We start from the raw sequence: 18,780 nt of genomic DNA, 5'->3' as shown, positions 1-18,780 counted from the left end.
CCCCATGTCTACAGCCCCCATGTCCACAGCCCCCATGTCTACAGCCCCCCATGTCTACAGCCTCCCATGTCCATAGCCCCCCATGTCTACAGCCCCCATGTCCACAGCCCCCCATGTCTACAGCCTCCCATGTCCACAGCCCCTCATGTTCACAGCCCAGCCCCCCATGTCCACAGCCTCCCATGTCTACAGCCCCCCATGTCCACAGCCCCCCATGTCTACAGCCCCCCATGTCTACAGCCTCCCATGTCCACAGCCCCCCATGTCCACAGCCCCCCATGTCTACAGCCCCCATGTCTACAGCCCCCCATGTCCACAGGTCTACAGCCCCCAGGTCTACAGCCCCCATGTCCACAGCCCCCATTTCCACAGCCTCCCATGTCTACAGCCTCCCATGTCTACAGCCTCCCATGTCCACAGCCCCCCATGTCTACAGCCCCTCATGTCTACAGCCCCTCATGTCTACAGCCCCCATGTCCACAGCCCCCATGTCTACAGCCCCCATGTCCACAGCCCCTCATGTCTACAGCCCTCATGTCTACAGCCCCCATGTCCACATCCCCCATGTCTACAGCCCCCATGTCTACAGCCTCCCATGTCCATAGCCCCCATGTCTACAGCCCCCATGTCCACAGCCCCCCATGTCTACAGCCTCCCATGTCCACAGCCCCTCATGTTCACAGCCCAGCCCCCATGTCCACAGCCTCCCATGTCTACAGCCCCCATGTCCACAGCCCCCATGTCTACAGCCCCCATGTCTACAGCCTCCCATGTCCACAGCCCCCCATGTCCACAGCCCCCCATGTCTACAGCCCCCCATGTCTACAGCCTCCCATGTCCACAGCCCCTCATGTTCACAGCCCAGCCCCCCATGTCCACAGCCCCCCATGTCTACAGCCCCCCATGTCTACAGCCCCCATGTCTACAGCCCCCATGTCCACAGCCCCCATGTCCACAGCCCCCCATGTTCACAGCCCAGCCCCCATGTCCACAGCCCCCCATGTCTACAGCCCCCATGTCCACAGCCCCCATGTCCACAGCCCCCATGTCCACAGCCCCCATGTCCACAGCCCCCATGTCTACAGCCTCCCATGTCTACAGCCCCCCATGTCTACAGCCCCTCATGTCTACAGCCCCCCATGTCCACAGCCCCCATGTCTACAGCCCCCATGTCTACAGCCTCCCATGTCTACAGCCTCCGATGTCTACAGCCTCCCATGTCTACAGCCCCCATGTCTACAGCCTCCCATGTCTACAGCCCCTCATGTTCACAGCCTCCCATGTCCACAGCCCCCATGTCCACAGCCCCCATGTCTACAGCCCCCATGTCTACAGCCCCCATGTCTACAGCCCCCATGTCTACAGCCCCCATGTCTACAGCCTCCCATGTCTACAGCCCCCATGTCCACAGCCCCCATGTCTACAGCCCCCATGTCCACAGCCCCCATGTCTACAGCCCCCATGTCTACAGCCCCCATGTCTACAGCCTCCCATGTCTACAGCCCCTCCCATGTCTACAGCCCCCATGTCTACAGCCCCCATGCCTCTACAGCCCCCCATGTCTACAGCCCCCATGTCCACAGCCCCTCATGTTCACAGCCCTCATGTTCACAGCCCCCATGTCTACAGCCCCCATGTCTACAGCCCCCATGTTCACAGCCCTCATGTTCACAGCCCCCATGTCCACAGCCCCCCATGTCTACAGCCCCCATGTCTACAGCCCCTCATGTCTACAGCCCCCATGTCTGTCAGCCCCCATGTCTACAGCCTCCCATGTCCACAGCCCCCATGTCCACAGCCCCTCATGTTCACAGCCCCTCATGTTCACAGCCACCCATGTCTACAGCCCCCATGTTCACAGCCCCCATGTCCACAGCCCCCATGTCTACAGCCCCCATGTCTACAGCCCTCATGTCTACAGCCCTCATGTTCACAGCCCCCATGTCTACAGCCCCCATGTCTACAGCCCCCATGTCTACAGCCCTCATGTTCACAGCCCCCATGTTCACAGCCCCCATGTTCACAGCCCCCATGTCTACAGCCCCTCATGTTCACAGTCCAGCCCCCCATGTCCACAGCCCCCATGTCCACAGCCCCCATGTCTACAGCCCCCATGTCTACAGCCCCCATGTCTACAGCCCCCATGTCTACAGCCCCTCATGTCTACAGCCCAGGGCCCCCGTGTCCACAGCCCAGGGCCCCCGTGTCCACAGCCCAGGGCCCCCATGTCCACAGCCCCCATGTCCACAGCCCAGGGCCCCCAAGTCCACAGCCCAGGGCCCCCAAGTCCACAGCCCAGGGCCCCCATGTCTACAGTTAACAACATGGAACGGGTTAGTTACCACAGTTAACAACATGGAATGGGTTAGTTAACACAGTTAACAACATGGAATGGGTTAGTGAACACAGTTAACAACATGGAACGGGTTAGTTACCACTGTTAACAACATGGAATGGGTTAGTGAACACAGTTAACAACATGGAACGGGTTAGTTACCACTGTTAACAACATGGAATGGGTTAGTTACCACTGTTAACAACATGGAATGGGTTAGTGAACACAGTTAACAACATGGAACGGGTTAGTTACCACTGTTAACAACATGGAACGGGTTAGTTACCACTGTTAACAACATGGAACGGGTTAGTTACCACAGTTAACAACATGGAACGGGTTAGTGAACACAGTTAACAACATGGAACGGGTTAGTTACCACAGTTAACAACATGGAACGGGTTAGTGAACACAGTTAACAACATGGAATGGGTTAGTGAACACAGTTAACAACATGGAATGGGTTAGTTACCACTGTTAACAACATGGAACGGGTTAGTGAACACAGTTAACAACATGGAATGGGTTAGTGAACACAGTTAACAACATGGAATGGGTTAGTGACCACAGTTAACAACATGGAATGGGTTAGTTACCACTGTTAACAACATGGAACGGGTTAGTGAACACAGTTAACAACATGGAATGGGTTAGTGAACACAGTTAACAACATGGAATGGGTTAGTGACCACAGTTAACAACATGGAATGGGTTAGTGAACACAGTTAACAACATGGAACGGGTTAGTGAACACAGTTAACAACATGGAATGGGTTAGTGAACACAGTTAACAACATGGAATGGGTTAGTTACCACTGTTAACAACATGGAATGGGTTAGTTACCACTGTTAACAACATGGAACGGGTTAGTGAACACAGTTAACAACATGGAACGGGTTAGTGAACACAGTTAACAACATGGAATGGGTTAGTGAACACAGTTAACAACATGGAACGGGTTAGTGAACACAGTTAACAACATGGAATGGGTTAGTTACCACTGTTAACAACATGGAACGGGTTAGTGAACACAGTTAACAACATGGAACGGGTTAGTTACCACAGTTAACAACATGGAATGGGTTAGTTACCACTGTTAACAACATGGAACGGGTTAGTTACCACTGTTAACAACATGGAATGGGTTAGTTACCACTGTTAACAACATGGAACGGGTTAGTTACCACTGTTAACAACATGGAATGGGTTAGTGAACACAGTTAACAACATGGAACGGGTTAGTTACCACTGTTAACAACATGGAACGGGTTAGTGAACACAGTTAACAACATGGAATGGGTTAGTTACCACTGTTAACAACATGGAACGGGTTAGTTACCACTGTTAACAACATGGAACGGGTTAGTTACCACAGTTAACAACATGGAATGGGTTAGTGAACACTGTTAACAACATGGAATGGGTTAGTGAACACAGTTAACAACATGGAATGGGTTAGTTACCACTGTTAACAACATGGAACGGGTTAGTTACCACTGTTAACAACATGGAATGGGTTAGTGAACACAGTTAACAACATGGAATGGGTTAGTGAACACAGTTAACAACATGGAATGGGTTAGTTACCACTGTTAACAACATGGAATGGGTTAGTGAACACAGTTAACAACATGGAATGGGTTAGTTACCACAGTTAACAACATGGAATGGGTTAGTGAACACAGTTAACAACATGGAACGGGTTAGTTACCACTGTTAACAACATGGAACGGGTTAGTGAACACAGTTAACAACATGGAACGGGTTAGTGAACACAGTTAACAACATGGAATGGGTTAGTTACCACAGTTAACAACATGGAATGGGTTAGTGAACACAGTTAACAACATGGAATGGGTTAGTGAACACAGTTAACAACATGGAACGGGTTAGTTACCACTGTTAACAACATGGAACGGGTTAGTGAACACAGTTAACAACATGGAATGGGTTAGTGAACACAGTTAACAACATGGAATGGGTTAGTTACCACTGTTAACAACATGGAATGGGTTAGTTACCACTGTTAACAACATGGAACGGGTTAGTGAACACAGTTAACAACATGGAATGGGTTAGTGAACACAGTTAACAACATGGAATGGGTTAGTTACCACTGTTAACAACATGGAATGGGTTAGTGAACACAGTTAACAACATGGAATGGGTTAGTTACCACTGTTAACAACATGGAATGGGTTAGTTACCACTGTTAACAACATGGAATGGGTTAGTTACCACTGTTAACAACATGGAACGGGTTAGTGAACACAGTTAACAACATGGAATGGGTTAGTGAACACAGTTAACAACATGGAATGGGTTAGTGAACACAGTTAACAACATGGAATGGGTTAGTGAACACAGTTAACAACATGGAAAGGGTTAGTTACCACTGTTAACAACATGGAACGGGTTAGTGAACACAGTTAACAACATGGAATGGGTTAGTTACCACTGTTAACAACATGGAACGGGTTAGTTACCACAGTTAACAACATGGAATGGGTTAGTTACCACTGTTAACAACATGGAACGGGTTAGTTACCACAGTTAACAACATGGAATGGGTTAGTGAACACAGTTAACAACATGGAATGGGTTAGTTACCACTGTTAACAACATGGAACGGGTTAGTGAACACAGTTAACAACATGGAATGGGTTAGTGAACACAGTTAACAACATGGAACGGGTTAGTGAACACAGTTAACAACATGGAATGGGTTAGTTACCACAGTTAACAACATGGAACGGGTTAGTTACCACTGTTAACAACATGGAATGGGTTAGTGAACACAGTTAACAACATGGAATGGGTTAGTGAACACAGTTAACAACATGGAATGGGTTAGTGAACACAGTTAACAACATGGAATGGGTTAGTGAACACAGTTAACAACATGGAACGGGTTAGTTACCACAGTTAACAACATGGAACGGGTTAGTGAACACAGTTAACAACATGGAATGGGTTAGTTACCACTGTTAACAACATGGAACGGGTTAGTGAACACAGTTAACAACATGGAATGGGTTAGTTACCACTGTTAACAACATGGAACGGGTTAGTTACCACTGTTAACAACATGGAATGGGTTAGTGAACACAGTTAACAACATGGAATGGGTTAGTGAACACAGTTAACAACATGGAATGGGTTAGTGAACACAGTTAACAACATGGAATGGGTTAGTGAACACAGTTAACAACATGGAATGGGTTAGTTACCACAGTTAACAACATGGAATGGGTTAGTTACCACTGTTAACAACATGGAATGGGTTAGTGACCACTGTTAACAACATGGAATGGGTTAGTGAACACAGTTAACAACATGGAACGGGTTAGTGACCACTGTTAACAACATGGAACGGGTTAGTGAACACAGTTAACAACATGGAATGGGTTAGTGAACACAGTTAACAACATGGAATGGGTTAGTGAACACAGTTAACAACATGGAATGGGTTAGTGAACACAGTTAACAACATGGAACGGGTTAGTGAACACAGTTAACAACATGGAACGGGTTAGTTACCACAGTTAACAACATGGAACGGGTTAGTGAACACAGTTAACAACATGGAACGGGTTAGTTACCACAGTTAACAACATGGAACGGGTTAGTGAACACAGTTAACAACATGGAATGGGTTAGTTACCACTGTTAACAACATGGAATGGGTTAGTGAACACAGTTAACAACATGGAACGGGTTAGTTACCACAGTTAACAACATGGAACGGGTTAGTGAACACAGTTAACAACATGGAACGGGTTAGTTACCACTGTTAACAACATGGAATGGGTTAGTTACCACTGTTAACAACATGGAATGGGTTAGTGAACACAGTTAACAACATGGAACGGGTTAGTTACCACAGTTAACAACATGGAACGGGTTAGTGAACACAGTTAACAACATGGAATGGGTTAGTTACCACTGTTAACAACATGGAATGGGTTAGTTACCACTGTTAACAACATGGAACGGGTTAGTGAACACAGTTAACAACATGGAACGGGTTAGTTACCACAGTTAACAACATGGAACGGGTTAGTGAACACAGTTAACAACATGGAATGGGTTAGTTACCACTGTTAACAACATGGAATGGGTTAGTTACCACAGTTAACAACATGGAACGGGTTAGTTACCACAGTTAACAACATGGAATGGGTTAGTGAACACAGTTAACAACATGGAACGGGTTAGTTACCACTGTTAACAACATGGAACGGGTTAGTGAACACAGTTAACAACATGGAATGGGTTAGTTACCACTGTTAACAACATGGAACGGGTTAGTTACCACAGTTAACAACATGGAACGGGTTAGTGAACACAGTTAACAACATGGAACGGGTTAGTTACCACTGTTAACAACATGGAATGGGTTAGTTACCACAGTTAACAACATGGAACGGGTTAGTGAACACAGTTAACAACATGGAATGGGTTAGTGAACACAGTTAACAACATGGAACGGGTTAGTGAACACAGTTAACAACATGGAACGGGTTAGTGAACACTGTTAACAACATGGAATGGGTTAGTTACCACTGTTAACAACATGGAACGGGTTAGTGAACACAGTTAACAACATGGAACGGGTTAGTTACCACTGTTAACAACATGGAATGGGTTAGTTACCACTGTTAACAACATGGAATGGGTTAGTGAACACAGTTAACAACATGGAACGGGTTAGTTACCACTGTTAACAACATGGAATGGGTTAGTTACCACAGTTAACAACATGGAACGGGTTAGTGAACACAGTTAACAACATGGAATGGGTTAGTGAACACAGTTAACAACATGGAATGGGTTAGTTAACACAGTTAACAACATGGAATTAACAACATGGAATGGGTTAGTTACCACTGTTAACAACATGGAACGGGTTAGTGAACACAGTTAACAACATGGAATGGGTTAGTTACCACTGTTAACAACATGGAATGGGTTAGTTACCACTGTTAACAACATGGAACGGGTTAGTGAACACAGTTAACAACATGGAATGGGTTAGTGAACACAGTTAACAACATGGAATGGGTTAGTTACCACTGTTAACAACATGGAATGGGTTAGTTACCACTGTTAACACACTTTCTCTCTTAGTTAGTGTTCATCTTGCATGACTGGTCCAATGAGCTCTATCTCAACTTTCGTCTAAAATATATAAACACACATTTTAATATATAACTTTTTTTTGTGTGACAATAAAAACATACATAGACAAACAGACAAGACAACTCAACATTTCCACTCAACCTGAATGACACGTGTCATCACCATATCGACAGAAACATGGCAAATGTTTTTTATAATCAATCCTCAAGGTGTTTTTCAAATATCTATTCGATAATATATCAACCGGGACAGTTGGTTTTTCAGTAGGAGCGAGAGGAACAATGGCCGCCTTTGTCTATTATGCACAAATCACTCTGAGAGCCACCACCTGACCACTGACGCAATGTTGTCGTTCACGCTCATTTTTCAAAATAAAAGCCTGAAACTATGTCTAGTGGAACATTGGGGAAGCCATAGAAAAAGGAATTGGGTTGATATCCCTTTCAAGGGTCAATAGGGATGCATAGAAAGACAGGGGTTTCAAAATAAGAGTCACTTCCTGATTGGATTTTTCTCAGGCTTTCGCCTGCAATATCAGTTCTGTTATACTCACAGACAATATTTTTACAGTTTTGGAAACTTTAGATTGTTTTCTATCCTAAGCTCTCAATTATATGCATATTCTAGCATCTGGTCCTGAGAAATAGCCCTTTTACTTTGGGAACTTAATTTTTCAAAAAATGAAAATAGTGCCCCCTAGCCTTAAGAGGTTTTAACTATGGTCACCAACCCAATTCATATTGCTCACTGTGTTCACTAATCCATTTCCTGTTGTTAACTGTGTTCACTAATCCATTTCCTGTTGTTAACTGTGGTGACTAACCCATTTCCTGTTGTTAATGGTGGTGACTAACCCATTTCCTGTTGTTAACTGTGGTGACTAATCCATTTCCTGTTGTTAACTGTGGTGACTAACCCATTTCCTGTTGTTAACTGTGGTGACTAACCCATTTCCTGTTGTTAACTGTGGTGACTAACCCATTTCCTGTTGTTAACTGTGGTGACTAACCCATTTCCTGTTGTTAACTGTGGTGACTAACCCATTTCCTGTTGTTAACTGTGGTGACTAACCCATTTCCTGTTGTTAACTGTGGTGACTAACCCATTTCATATTGCTCACTGTGTTCACTAACCCATTTCCTGTTGTTAACTGTGGTGACTAACCCATTTCCTGTTGTTAACTGTGGTGACTAACCCATTTCCTGTTGTTAACGGTGGTGACTAACCCATTTCCTGTTGTTAACGGTGGTGAGTAATCCATTTCCTGTTGTTAACTGTGGTGACTAACCCATTTCCTGTTGTTAACTGTGGTGACTAACCCATTTCCTGTTGTTAACGGTGGTGACTAACCCATTTCCTGTTGTTAACGGTGGTGACTAATCCATTTCCTGTTGTTAACTGTGGTGACTAACCCATTTCCAGGTTTAACGGTGGTGACTAATCCATTTCCTGTTGTTAACGGTGTTCACAGTCCCATTTCCTGCCGTTGGTCTCTCTCTGTCCACTGTCATGTACTAGACTGTAGTGTGAGGGGCAGGGCAGGGCTGTACTAGACTGTAGTGTGAGGGGCAGGGCAGGGCAGGGCTGTCATGTACTAGACTGTAGTGTGAGGGGCAGGGCAGGGCTGTCATGTACTAGACTGTAGTGTGAGGGGCAGGGCAGGGCAGGGCTGTACTAGACTGTAGTGTGAGGGGCAGGGCAGGGCTGTACTAGACTGTAGTGTGAGGGGCAGGGCAGGGCCGTCATGTACTAGACTGTAGTGTGAGGGGCAGGGCAGGGCTGTACTAGACTGGAGTGTGAGGGGCAGGGCAGGGCCGTCATGTACTAGACTGTAGTGTGAGGGGCAGGGCAGGGCAGGGCTGTACTAGACTGTAGTGTGAGGGGCAGGGCAGGGCTGTACTAGACTGTAGTGTGAGGGGCAGGGCAGGGCAGGGCTGTCATGTACTAGACTGTAGTGTGAGGGGCAGGGCAGGGCTGTCATGTACTAGACTGGAGTGTGAGGGGCAGGGCAGGGCCGTCATGTACTAGACTGGAGTGTGAGGGGCAGGGCAGGGCTGTCATGTACTAGACTGTAGTGTGAGGGGCAGGGCAGGGCTGTCATGTACTAGACTGGAGTGTGAGGGGCAGGGCAGGGCTGTCATGTACTAGACTGGAGTGTGAGGGGCAGGGCAGGGCTGTACTAGACTGTAGTGTGAGGGGCAGGGCAGGGCTGTACTAGACTGTATTGTGAGGGCAGGGCAGGGCTGTACTAGACTGTAGTGTGAGGGGCAGGGCAGGGCTGTACTAGACTGTAGTGTGAGGGGCAGGGCAGGGCAGGGCTGTACTAGACTGTAGTGTGAGGGGCAGGGCAGGGCTGTACTAGACTGTAGTGTGAGGGGCAGGGCAGGGCAGGGCTGTACTGGACTGTAGTGTGAGGGGCAGGGCAGGGCTGTACTAGACTGTAGTGTGAGGGGCAGGGCAGGGCAGGGCTGTACTAGACTGTAGTGTGAGGGGCAGGGCAGGGCTGTCATGTACTAGACTGGAGTGTGAGGGGCAGGGCTGTCATGTACTAGACTGGAGTGTGAGGGGCAGGGCTGTCATGTACTAGACTGTAGTGTGAGGGGCAGGGCTGTCATGTACTAGACTGGAGTGTGAGGGGCAGGGCAGGGCTGTCATGTACTAGACTGGAGTGTGAGGGGCAGGGCAGGGCTGTCATGTACTAGACTGGAGTGTGAGGGGCAGGGCAGGGCTGTCATGTACTAGACTGGAGTGTGAGGGGCAGGGCTGTCATGTACTAGACTGGAGTGTGAGGGGCAGGGCTGTCATGTACTAGACTGGAGTGTGAGGGGCAGGGCTGTCATGTACTAGACTGTAGTGTGAGGGGCAGGGCAGGGCTGTACTAGACTGTAGTGTGAGGGGCAGGGCAGGGCTGTACTAGACTGTAGTGTGAGGGGCAGGGCAGGGCCGTCATGTACTAGACTGGAGTGTGAGGGGCAGGGCTGGGCTGTCATGTACTAGACTGGAGTGTGAGGGGCAGGGCAGGGCTGTACTAGACTGGAGTGTGAGGGGCAGGGCTGTCATGTACTAGACTGGAGTGTGAGGGGCAGGGCTGTCATGTACTAGACTGTAGTGTGAGGGGCAGGGCAGGGCAGGGCATGGCTGTACTAGACTGTAGTGTGAGGGGCAGGGCAGGGCTGTCATGTACTAGACTGGAGTGTGAGGGGCAGGGCTGTCATGTACTAGACTGGAGTGTGAGGGGCAGGGCTGTCATGTACTAGACTGTAGTGTGAGGGGCAGGGCTGTCATGTACTAGACTGGAGTGTGAGGGGCAGGGCAGGGCTGTCATGTACTAGACTGGAGTGTGAGGGGCAGGGCAGGGCTGTCATGTACTAGACTGGAGTGTGAGGGGCAGGGCTGTCATGTACTAGACTGGAGTGTGAGGGGCAGGGCTGTCATGTACTAGACTGGAGTGTGAGGGGCAGGGCTGTCATGTACTAGACTGTAGTGTGAGGGGCAGGGCAGGGCTGTACTAGACTGTAGTGTGAGGGGCAGGGCAGGGCTGTACTAGACTGTAGTGTGAGGGGCAGGGCAGGGCTGTACTAGACTGTAGTGTGAGGGGCAGGGCTGGGCTGTCATGTACTAGACTGGAGTGTGAGGGGCAGGGCTGGGCTGTACTAGACTGGAGTGTGAGGGGCAGGGCTGTCATGTACTAGACTGGAGTGTGAGGGGCAGGGCTGTCATGTACTAGACTGGAGTGTGAGGGGCAGGGCTGTCATGTACTAGACTGGAGTGTGAGGGGCAGGGCAGGGCTGGGCTGAGAAGTTAAAAGGGTCAGTAGAGAGACACAGTTGAGAGTTGTGGAACTCCTACCTCCTGTCCCAGTGCAGCAGGGTGGAGAGGCTGAAATGTCTGGGCAGAGGGTGGTGGGTGGTGCTAAGGACAGCATCCACTCAAGATGAATAATGGAGAGATGTTATTGTGAATACATGACTGGTGACTGTGGATGGGTTCAGCCATGCATCTGGGTCCTCTACTACCCCAGCAGGGTGTCTACCACCTGGCATCGCCTGAGAGCTCTCTTCTCTCAAGTTGCTTACTGCTTACAAACTCTCTCTCTCTCTCTCACGCAGGCACAGGTGCACACACGGTACACACACGGTACACACACGGTACACACACACACACACACACACACACACACACACACACACACACACACACACACACACACACACACACACACACACACACACACACACACACACACACACACACACACACACACACACACACACACACACACACACACACGGTACACACACACACACACACACACACACACACACACACACACGGTACACACACGGTACACACACACACACACACACACACACACACACACACACACACACACACACACACACACACACACACACACACACACACACACACACACACACACACACACACACACACACACACACACACACACACACACACGGTACACACACACACACACACACACGGTACACACACACACACACGGTACACACACACACACACACACACACACACACACACACACACACACACACACACACACACACACACACACACACACACACACACACTGTCCTGTTCCGATTCTCTCACAGTGCTCTCAACCCTTCCGCTTCCTGTCTCTGCAGGAGAAGACTCTGATGATTTCCCCTTACAGCCTCATTAGAAAAAGGTCTCCCTCTTATAGGAGTTAAGCTGTGTAACTTCTAACCATTTGTTTTTAAAGAGAGGTCTCCCGTACAACTGTCCCGAGTCATATTTTAAAATCAAACCAAAGCCTTAGAAATATTCTATAACAAACCAATCTGGAATATCAGTACCTAATAAAACTCCTTTATTAATGAAATTCTCAACCGGGTGGTGGAGCATACTATCACAATGGATTTAGAGGTGGATATGAAATAAATATTTACTTGGTCACCCCCCCCCCGCCCCGCCCCCTCCTGCAGCAAATAACATAATTTGAGTCCTTTTTTGGGGGGACTCATATTTCAGGAATATGAAAATAGCTCAAAAGTAAACATTATGGGCTGTTATGATATGTCAGTGACACAAACATAAAATGCCGTCGGGTGACTATGACAACGTGCAATAAAAAGTGGTTTAACCACATTTCATGACCCACGGGATCAATTAATCAATATTCCCGACTTAAAGTCACCTATAATATAATGCCTATAATAGTCATAGAACAAGGGACATTGCACTATATATACATCAGCTGAAAACGCATTCATTTCAATGGAATTGAATATTCATGTTCGGACATACAAAAGTACGATTATTTGTACCAATACTTACCTACCCTATATAAATCATTGAAGCAGACCTGAAAACATGTTTGAGAGGAGTAAAAAATGCTTGGCCGATACAAATTGCCTATCGACTAAGGCAGTGCTGATATGAACCTGTTGTGAATTCTTAACTGTGTGGTAGAGCTCTGTTATTTCCTAAATAAACATCAAGTTTAAACATTTTTTTTCAGGGGGGGTTCTTATTTGCATTGTTAGTAATACGATTTATACAAAAAAATTAAACATGTTTTTCAAGAAGGGACATTTGACATTTGACATTTAGGCTACTTCATATTTAAATGGGATAGCTTTTCAAGCCGTTATTGTAGAATAAAATTAAGACATTTTACCCTCCGACCGGGTAGACACTGGTTGAATCAACGTTGTTTCCACCCAACGAGGAATAGACATTGAATTGATGTCTGTGCCCAGTGGGAAGAAATAAGTTATAAATTGAGATATCATATTAAAAGTGTATTTTTCAAAGTATACATTTTATGTTAATTTGTTCTTACCTAAATAAATTCCATCCATATGTGCACATTTTTTCTTGGTCGTGTTTAGGTCCACATAAAAGAGAACCACGGGATGTCCGAAACTCTCTCCGGGACTGGGATCCAACACCAATACGGCATCATGCGCAGTCGATCCCGGAAAGAAATCGTGATGTCTTCTACTGTCCTCCAGTACCGAACTCATACCGTAACCGCCCTGCTTCGGCGGTAGCATCCCTGAAGAATAGGAATCTGGGAGAATGGCGAGTACTTTCTCGGAGTTTGGCTCGGAAACGTACACGGCCACCCCGCTGAGCTGAAGATGGGACAGACGCTTGCATTCGCCCTCAGACAGAGATACCCTGCGGCACAGGTTTAACTTCAGGTACTGAAACCCGGTCTTAACCCACCGGTCCAAGCGGCCAAACTTCACCTGGGAGCCGCGGGAGTCACCCAGGAATAGAACCAAGATCAAAAGAGACAGGCGCATCCACTTGAGCCTCATGGTTTTGTTGGAAAAAAGATTTGCCATTACGCGCGTGCCTATTTATTTATTCCACTTATTATTATATATATATTTTTATAAACTCTCTCAATTATAGGCTACCACTTTCCAAAACTTTAATGTAATGTTTATTTTGGAATATTAACTCTCTGTAGACGCTTACTCGACGGCTCCCAACTGTCTTATCAAATGTGAGAGATGCAGCTCTCTACATTAAATGGGGACATCAAAGGGCTCAGAGCGGCGGCCTGATGGAGAGTACTGTGCAACAGTAACTCCATCCCACAGGCTCTGACACGCTGGTAAACAAAGGGGGAGAGTGGGAGTTAGAGGGGTGGGGGGCTCTTAAGGAACCCGGTGCAGCATGAGGATGGGGATAAGAGGCTATCTGGCTGTCAACGGCAGGAAGAGCGCATCATAGACGCACGGCGCGTCCACTTTTGTTCCAAAGAATGCTGAGCAGGAGTCAATACTGAAAAGGGTGATTCGCATAAAAAATATAGTCCTATTGATTATGAAATAAACCAATATGCTTTTAAACAATATCTACTCTATCTTAAAAAAAAACGTTGTATGTTTTCCACAGGTTGTTCACTGGGAAGACATCGTCAAATAACATGTTATTAGTCACATGCCCCGAATACAACAGGTGTAGTAGACCTCACAGTGAAATGCTGAATACATCAGGTGTAGTAGACCTCACAGTGAAATGCTGAATACAACAGGTGTAGTAGACCTCACAGTGAAATGCTGAATACAACAGGTGTAGTAGACCTCACAGTGAAATGCTGAATACAACAGGTGTAGTAGACCTCACAGTGAAATGCTGAATACAACAGGTGTAGTAGACCTTACAGTGAAATGCTGAATACAACAGGTGTAGTAGACCTTACAGTGAAATGCTGAATACAACAGGTGTAGTAGACCTCACAGTGAAATGCTGAATACAACAGGTGTAGTAGACCTTACAGTGAAATGCTGAATACAACAGGTGTAGTAGACCTCACAGTGAAATGCTGAATACAACAGGTGTAGTAGAACTTACGGTGAAATGCTGAATACAACAGGTGTAGGTAGACCTCACAGTGAAATGCTGAATACAACAGGTGTAGGTAGACCTTACAGTGAAATGGTTACTTACAAGCCCTTAACCAATAATGTTTTAAGAAAATCCCTAAAAAAGTAAGAGATAAGAATAAGTAATAATTAAAGTGAGGGGCGGCTATATACAGGGGGTACTGGTACAGAGTCAATGTGGAGGCTATATACAGGGGGTACTGGTACAGAGTCAATGTGGAGGCTATATACAGGGGGTACCGATACAGAGTCAATGTGTCAATGTGGAGGCTATATACAGGGGGTACCGATACAGAGTCAATGTGGAGGCTATATACAGGGGGTACCGGTACAGAGTCAATGTGGAGACTATATACAGGGGGTATTACAGTACAGAGTCAATGTGGAGGCTATATACAGGGGGTACCGGTACAGAGTCAATGTGGAGGCTATATACAGGGGTACTGGTACAGAGTCAATGTGGAGGCTATATACAGGGGGTACCGGTACAGAGTCAATGTGGAGACTATATACAGGGGGTACCGGTACAGAGGCAATGTGGAGGCTATATACAGGGGGTACCGGTACAGAGTCAATGTGGAGACTATATACAGGGTATTACAGTACAGAGTCAATGTGGAGGCTATATACAGGGGGTACTGGTACAGAGTCAATGTGGAGGCTATATACAGGGGGTACTGGTACAGAGTCAATGTGGAGGCTATATACAGGGGTAGGCTATATACAGGTACAGAGTCAATGTGGAGGCTATATACAGGGGGTACCGGTACAGAGTCAATGTGTCAATGTGGAGGCTATATACAGGGGGTACTGGTACAGAGTCAATGTGGAGGCTATATACAGGGGGTACCGGTACAGAGTCAATGTGGAGGCTATATACAGGGGGTACTGGTACAGAGTCAATGTGGAGGCTATATACAGGGGGTACTGGTACAGAGTCAATGTGTCAATGTGGAGGCTATATACAGGGGGTACTGGTACAGAGTCAATGTGTCAATGTGGAGGCTATATACAGGGGGTACCGGTACAGAGTCAATGTGTCAATGTGGAGGCTATATACAGGGGGTACCGGTACAGAGTCAATGTGTCAATGTGGAGGCTATATACAGGGGGTACTGGTACAGAGTCAATGTGGAGGCTATATACAGGGGGTACCGGTACAGAGTCAATGTGGAGGCTATATACAGGGGGTACTGGTACAGAGTCAATGTGGAGGCTATATACAGGGGGTACCGGTACAGAGTCAATGTGTCAATGTGGAGGCTATATACAGGGGGTACCGGTACAGAGTCAATGTGTCAATGTGGAGGCTATATACAGGGGTACCGGTACAGAGTCAATGTGTCAATGTGGAGGCTATATACAGGGGGTACCGGTACAGAGTCAATGTGTCAATGTGGAGGCTATATACAGGGGGTACCGGTACAGAGTCAATGTGTCAATGTGGAGGCTATATACAGGGGGTACCGGTACAGAGTCAATGTGTCAATGTGGAGGCTATATACAGGGGGTACTGGTACAGAGTCAATGTGGAGGCTATATACAGGGGGTACCGGTACAGAGTCAATGTGTCAATGTGGAGGCTATATACAGGGGGTACCGGTACAGAGTCAATGTGTCAATGTGGAGGCTATATACAGGGGGTACCGGTACAGAGTCAATGTGTCAATGTGGAGGCTATATACAGGGGGTACCGGTACAGAGTCAATGTGTCAATGTGGAGGCTATATACAGGGGGTACCGGTACAGAGTCAATGTGGAGGCTATATACAGGGGGTACCGGTACAGAGTCAATGTGTCAATGTGGAGGCTATATACAGGGGGTACCGGTACAGAGTCAATGTGGAGGCTATATACAGGGGGTACCGGTACAGAGTCAATGTGTCAATGTGGAGGCTATATACAGGGGGTACCGGTACAGAGTCAATGTGTCAATGTGGAGGCTATATACAGGGAGTACCGGTACAGAGTCAAGAGTCAATGTGGAGGCTATATACAGGGGGTACCGGTACAGAGTCAATGTGTCAATGTGGAGGCTATATACAGGGGGTACCGGTACAGAGTCAATGTACTGGTACAGAGTCAATGTGGAGGCTATATACAGGGGGTACCGGTACAGAGTCAATGTGTCAATGTGGAGGCTATATACAGGGGGTACTGGTACAGAGTCAATGTGGAGGCTATATACAGGGGGTACTGGTACAGAGTCAATGTGTCAATGTGGAGGCTATATACAGGGGGTACTGGTACAGAGTCAATGTCAATGTGGAGGCTATATACAGGGGGTACCGGTACAGAGTCAATGTGTCAATGTGGAGGCTATATACAGGGGGTACTGGTACAGAGTCAATGTGTCAATGTGGAGGCTATATACAGGGGGTACTGGTACAGAGTCAATGTGTCAATGTGGAGGCTATATACAGGGGGTACTGGTACAGAGTCAATGTGGAGGCTATATACAGGGGGTACCGGTACAGAGTCAATGTGTCAATGTGGAGGCTATATACAGGGGGTACTGGTACAGAGTCAATGTGGAGGCTATATACAGGGGGTACTGGTACAGAGTCAATGTGGAGGCTATATACAGGGGGTACCGGTACAGAGTCAATGTGTCAATGTGGAGGCTATATACAGGGGGTACCGGTACAAAATCAATGTGTCAATGTGCGGGGGGCACCTGTGTCGAGGTAATTGAGGTAATTATGTACATGTAGGTCAAATTATTAAAGTGGGTATGCATAGATGAACACAGAGAGTAGCAGGAGCATGGGGGGGCAATGCAAATAGTTTAGGTAGTCATTTGATTAGATGTTCAGCAGTCTTATGGATTGCGGGTAGAAGCTGTTTAGAAGCCTATTGGACCTAGACTTGACACTCCGGTACCGCTTTCCGTGCGGTAGCAGAGAGAACAGTGTACGACTAGGGTGGCTGGAGCCTTAGACAATTTTTAGGGCCTTCCTCTGACACCACCTGGTATAGAGGTCCTGGATGGCAGGAAGCTTGGCCATGATGTACTGGGCCATACGCACTACCCTCTGTAGTAGCTTACGGTCGGAGGCCGAGCAGTCGCCATACCAGGCAGTGATGCAACCCGTCAGGATGCTCTCGATGGTGCAGCTGTAAAACCTTTTGAGGATCTGAGGACCAATGCCACATATTTTCAGTCACCTGAGGGGGAATTGGTTTTTGTCGTACCCTCTTCACGACTGTCTTGGTGTGCTTGGACCATGTTAGTTTGTTGGTGATGTGGACGCCAAGGAACTTGAAGCTCTAAACCTGCTCCACTACAGTCCCATCGATGAGAATGGGGGTGTGCTCGGTCCTCCTTTTCCTGTAGTCCACAATCATCTCCTTTGTCTTGATCATGTTGAGGGAGAGGTTGTTGTCAACCTCAGGTCTCTGACCTCCTCCCTATAGGCTGTCTCATCGTTGTCGGTGATCAGTGTCGTCAGCAAACTTAATGATGGTGTTAGAGTCGTGCCTGGCCATGCAGTCACAAGTGAACAGGGAGTACAGGAGGGGACTGAGCACGCACCCCTGAGGGGCCCCCGTGTTGAGGATCAGCGTGGCAGATGTGTTGTTACCTTCCCTCACCACCTGGGGGCGGCCCGTCAGGAAGTCCAGGATCCAGTTGCAGAGGGAGGTGTTTAGTCCCAGGGTCCTTAGCTCAGTGATGAGCTTTGAGGGCACTATGGTGTTGAATGCTGAGCTGTACTCAATGAATAGCATTCTCACATAGGTGTTCCTTTTGTCCAGGTGGGAAAGGGCAGTGTGGAGTACAATAGAGATTGCGGTATGGAAATTGGAGTGGGTCTAGAGTTTTTGGGATGATGGTGTTGATATGAACCATTACCAGCCTTTCAAAGCATTTCATGGCTACAGACGTGAGTGTT

The 18,780-nt window shown here is 47.5% G+C and overlaps 1 protein-coding gene across 3 annotated transcripts in view; it reads right to left on the bottom strand.

Annotated features, from left to right (window-relative positions):
• Positions 1–14,081, bottom strand: part of si:ch211-67e16.11 (uncharacterized) — a 46,447-nt gene extending 32,366 nt beyond the window's left edge. For all 3 annotated transcript variants that reach the window (XR_008140407.1, XR_008140408.1, XM_052523162.1), the window contains exon 1: positions 13,327–14,081. Coding sequence is in view for 1 of the 3 variants with exons in the window: in XM_052523162.1 (XP_052379122.1) it covers positions 13,327–13,837 (511 nt within the window). In the remaining 2 variants the exon portion in view is untranslated. The remainder of the gene's footprint in view (positions 1–13,326) is intronic.
• Positions 14,082–18,780: the final 4,699 nt, after the last annotated feature.

The sequence above is a fragment of the Oncorhynchus keta genome, chromosome 7 (genome assembly GCF_023373465.1).
Source record: "Oncorhynchus keta strain PuntledgeMale-10-30-2019 chromosome 7, Oket_V2, whole genome shotgun sequence".
NCBI lineage: Eukaryota > Metazoa > Chordata > Actinopteri > Salmoniformes > Salmonidae > Oncorhynchus > Oncorhynchus keta.
The sequence above is the reverse complement of the archived record's forward strand: the minus strand, read 5'-3'. Positions and strand labels throughout refer to the sequence as shown.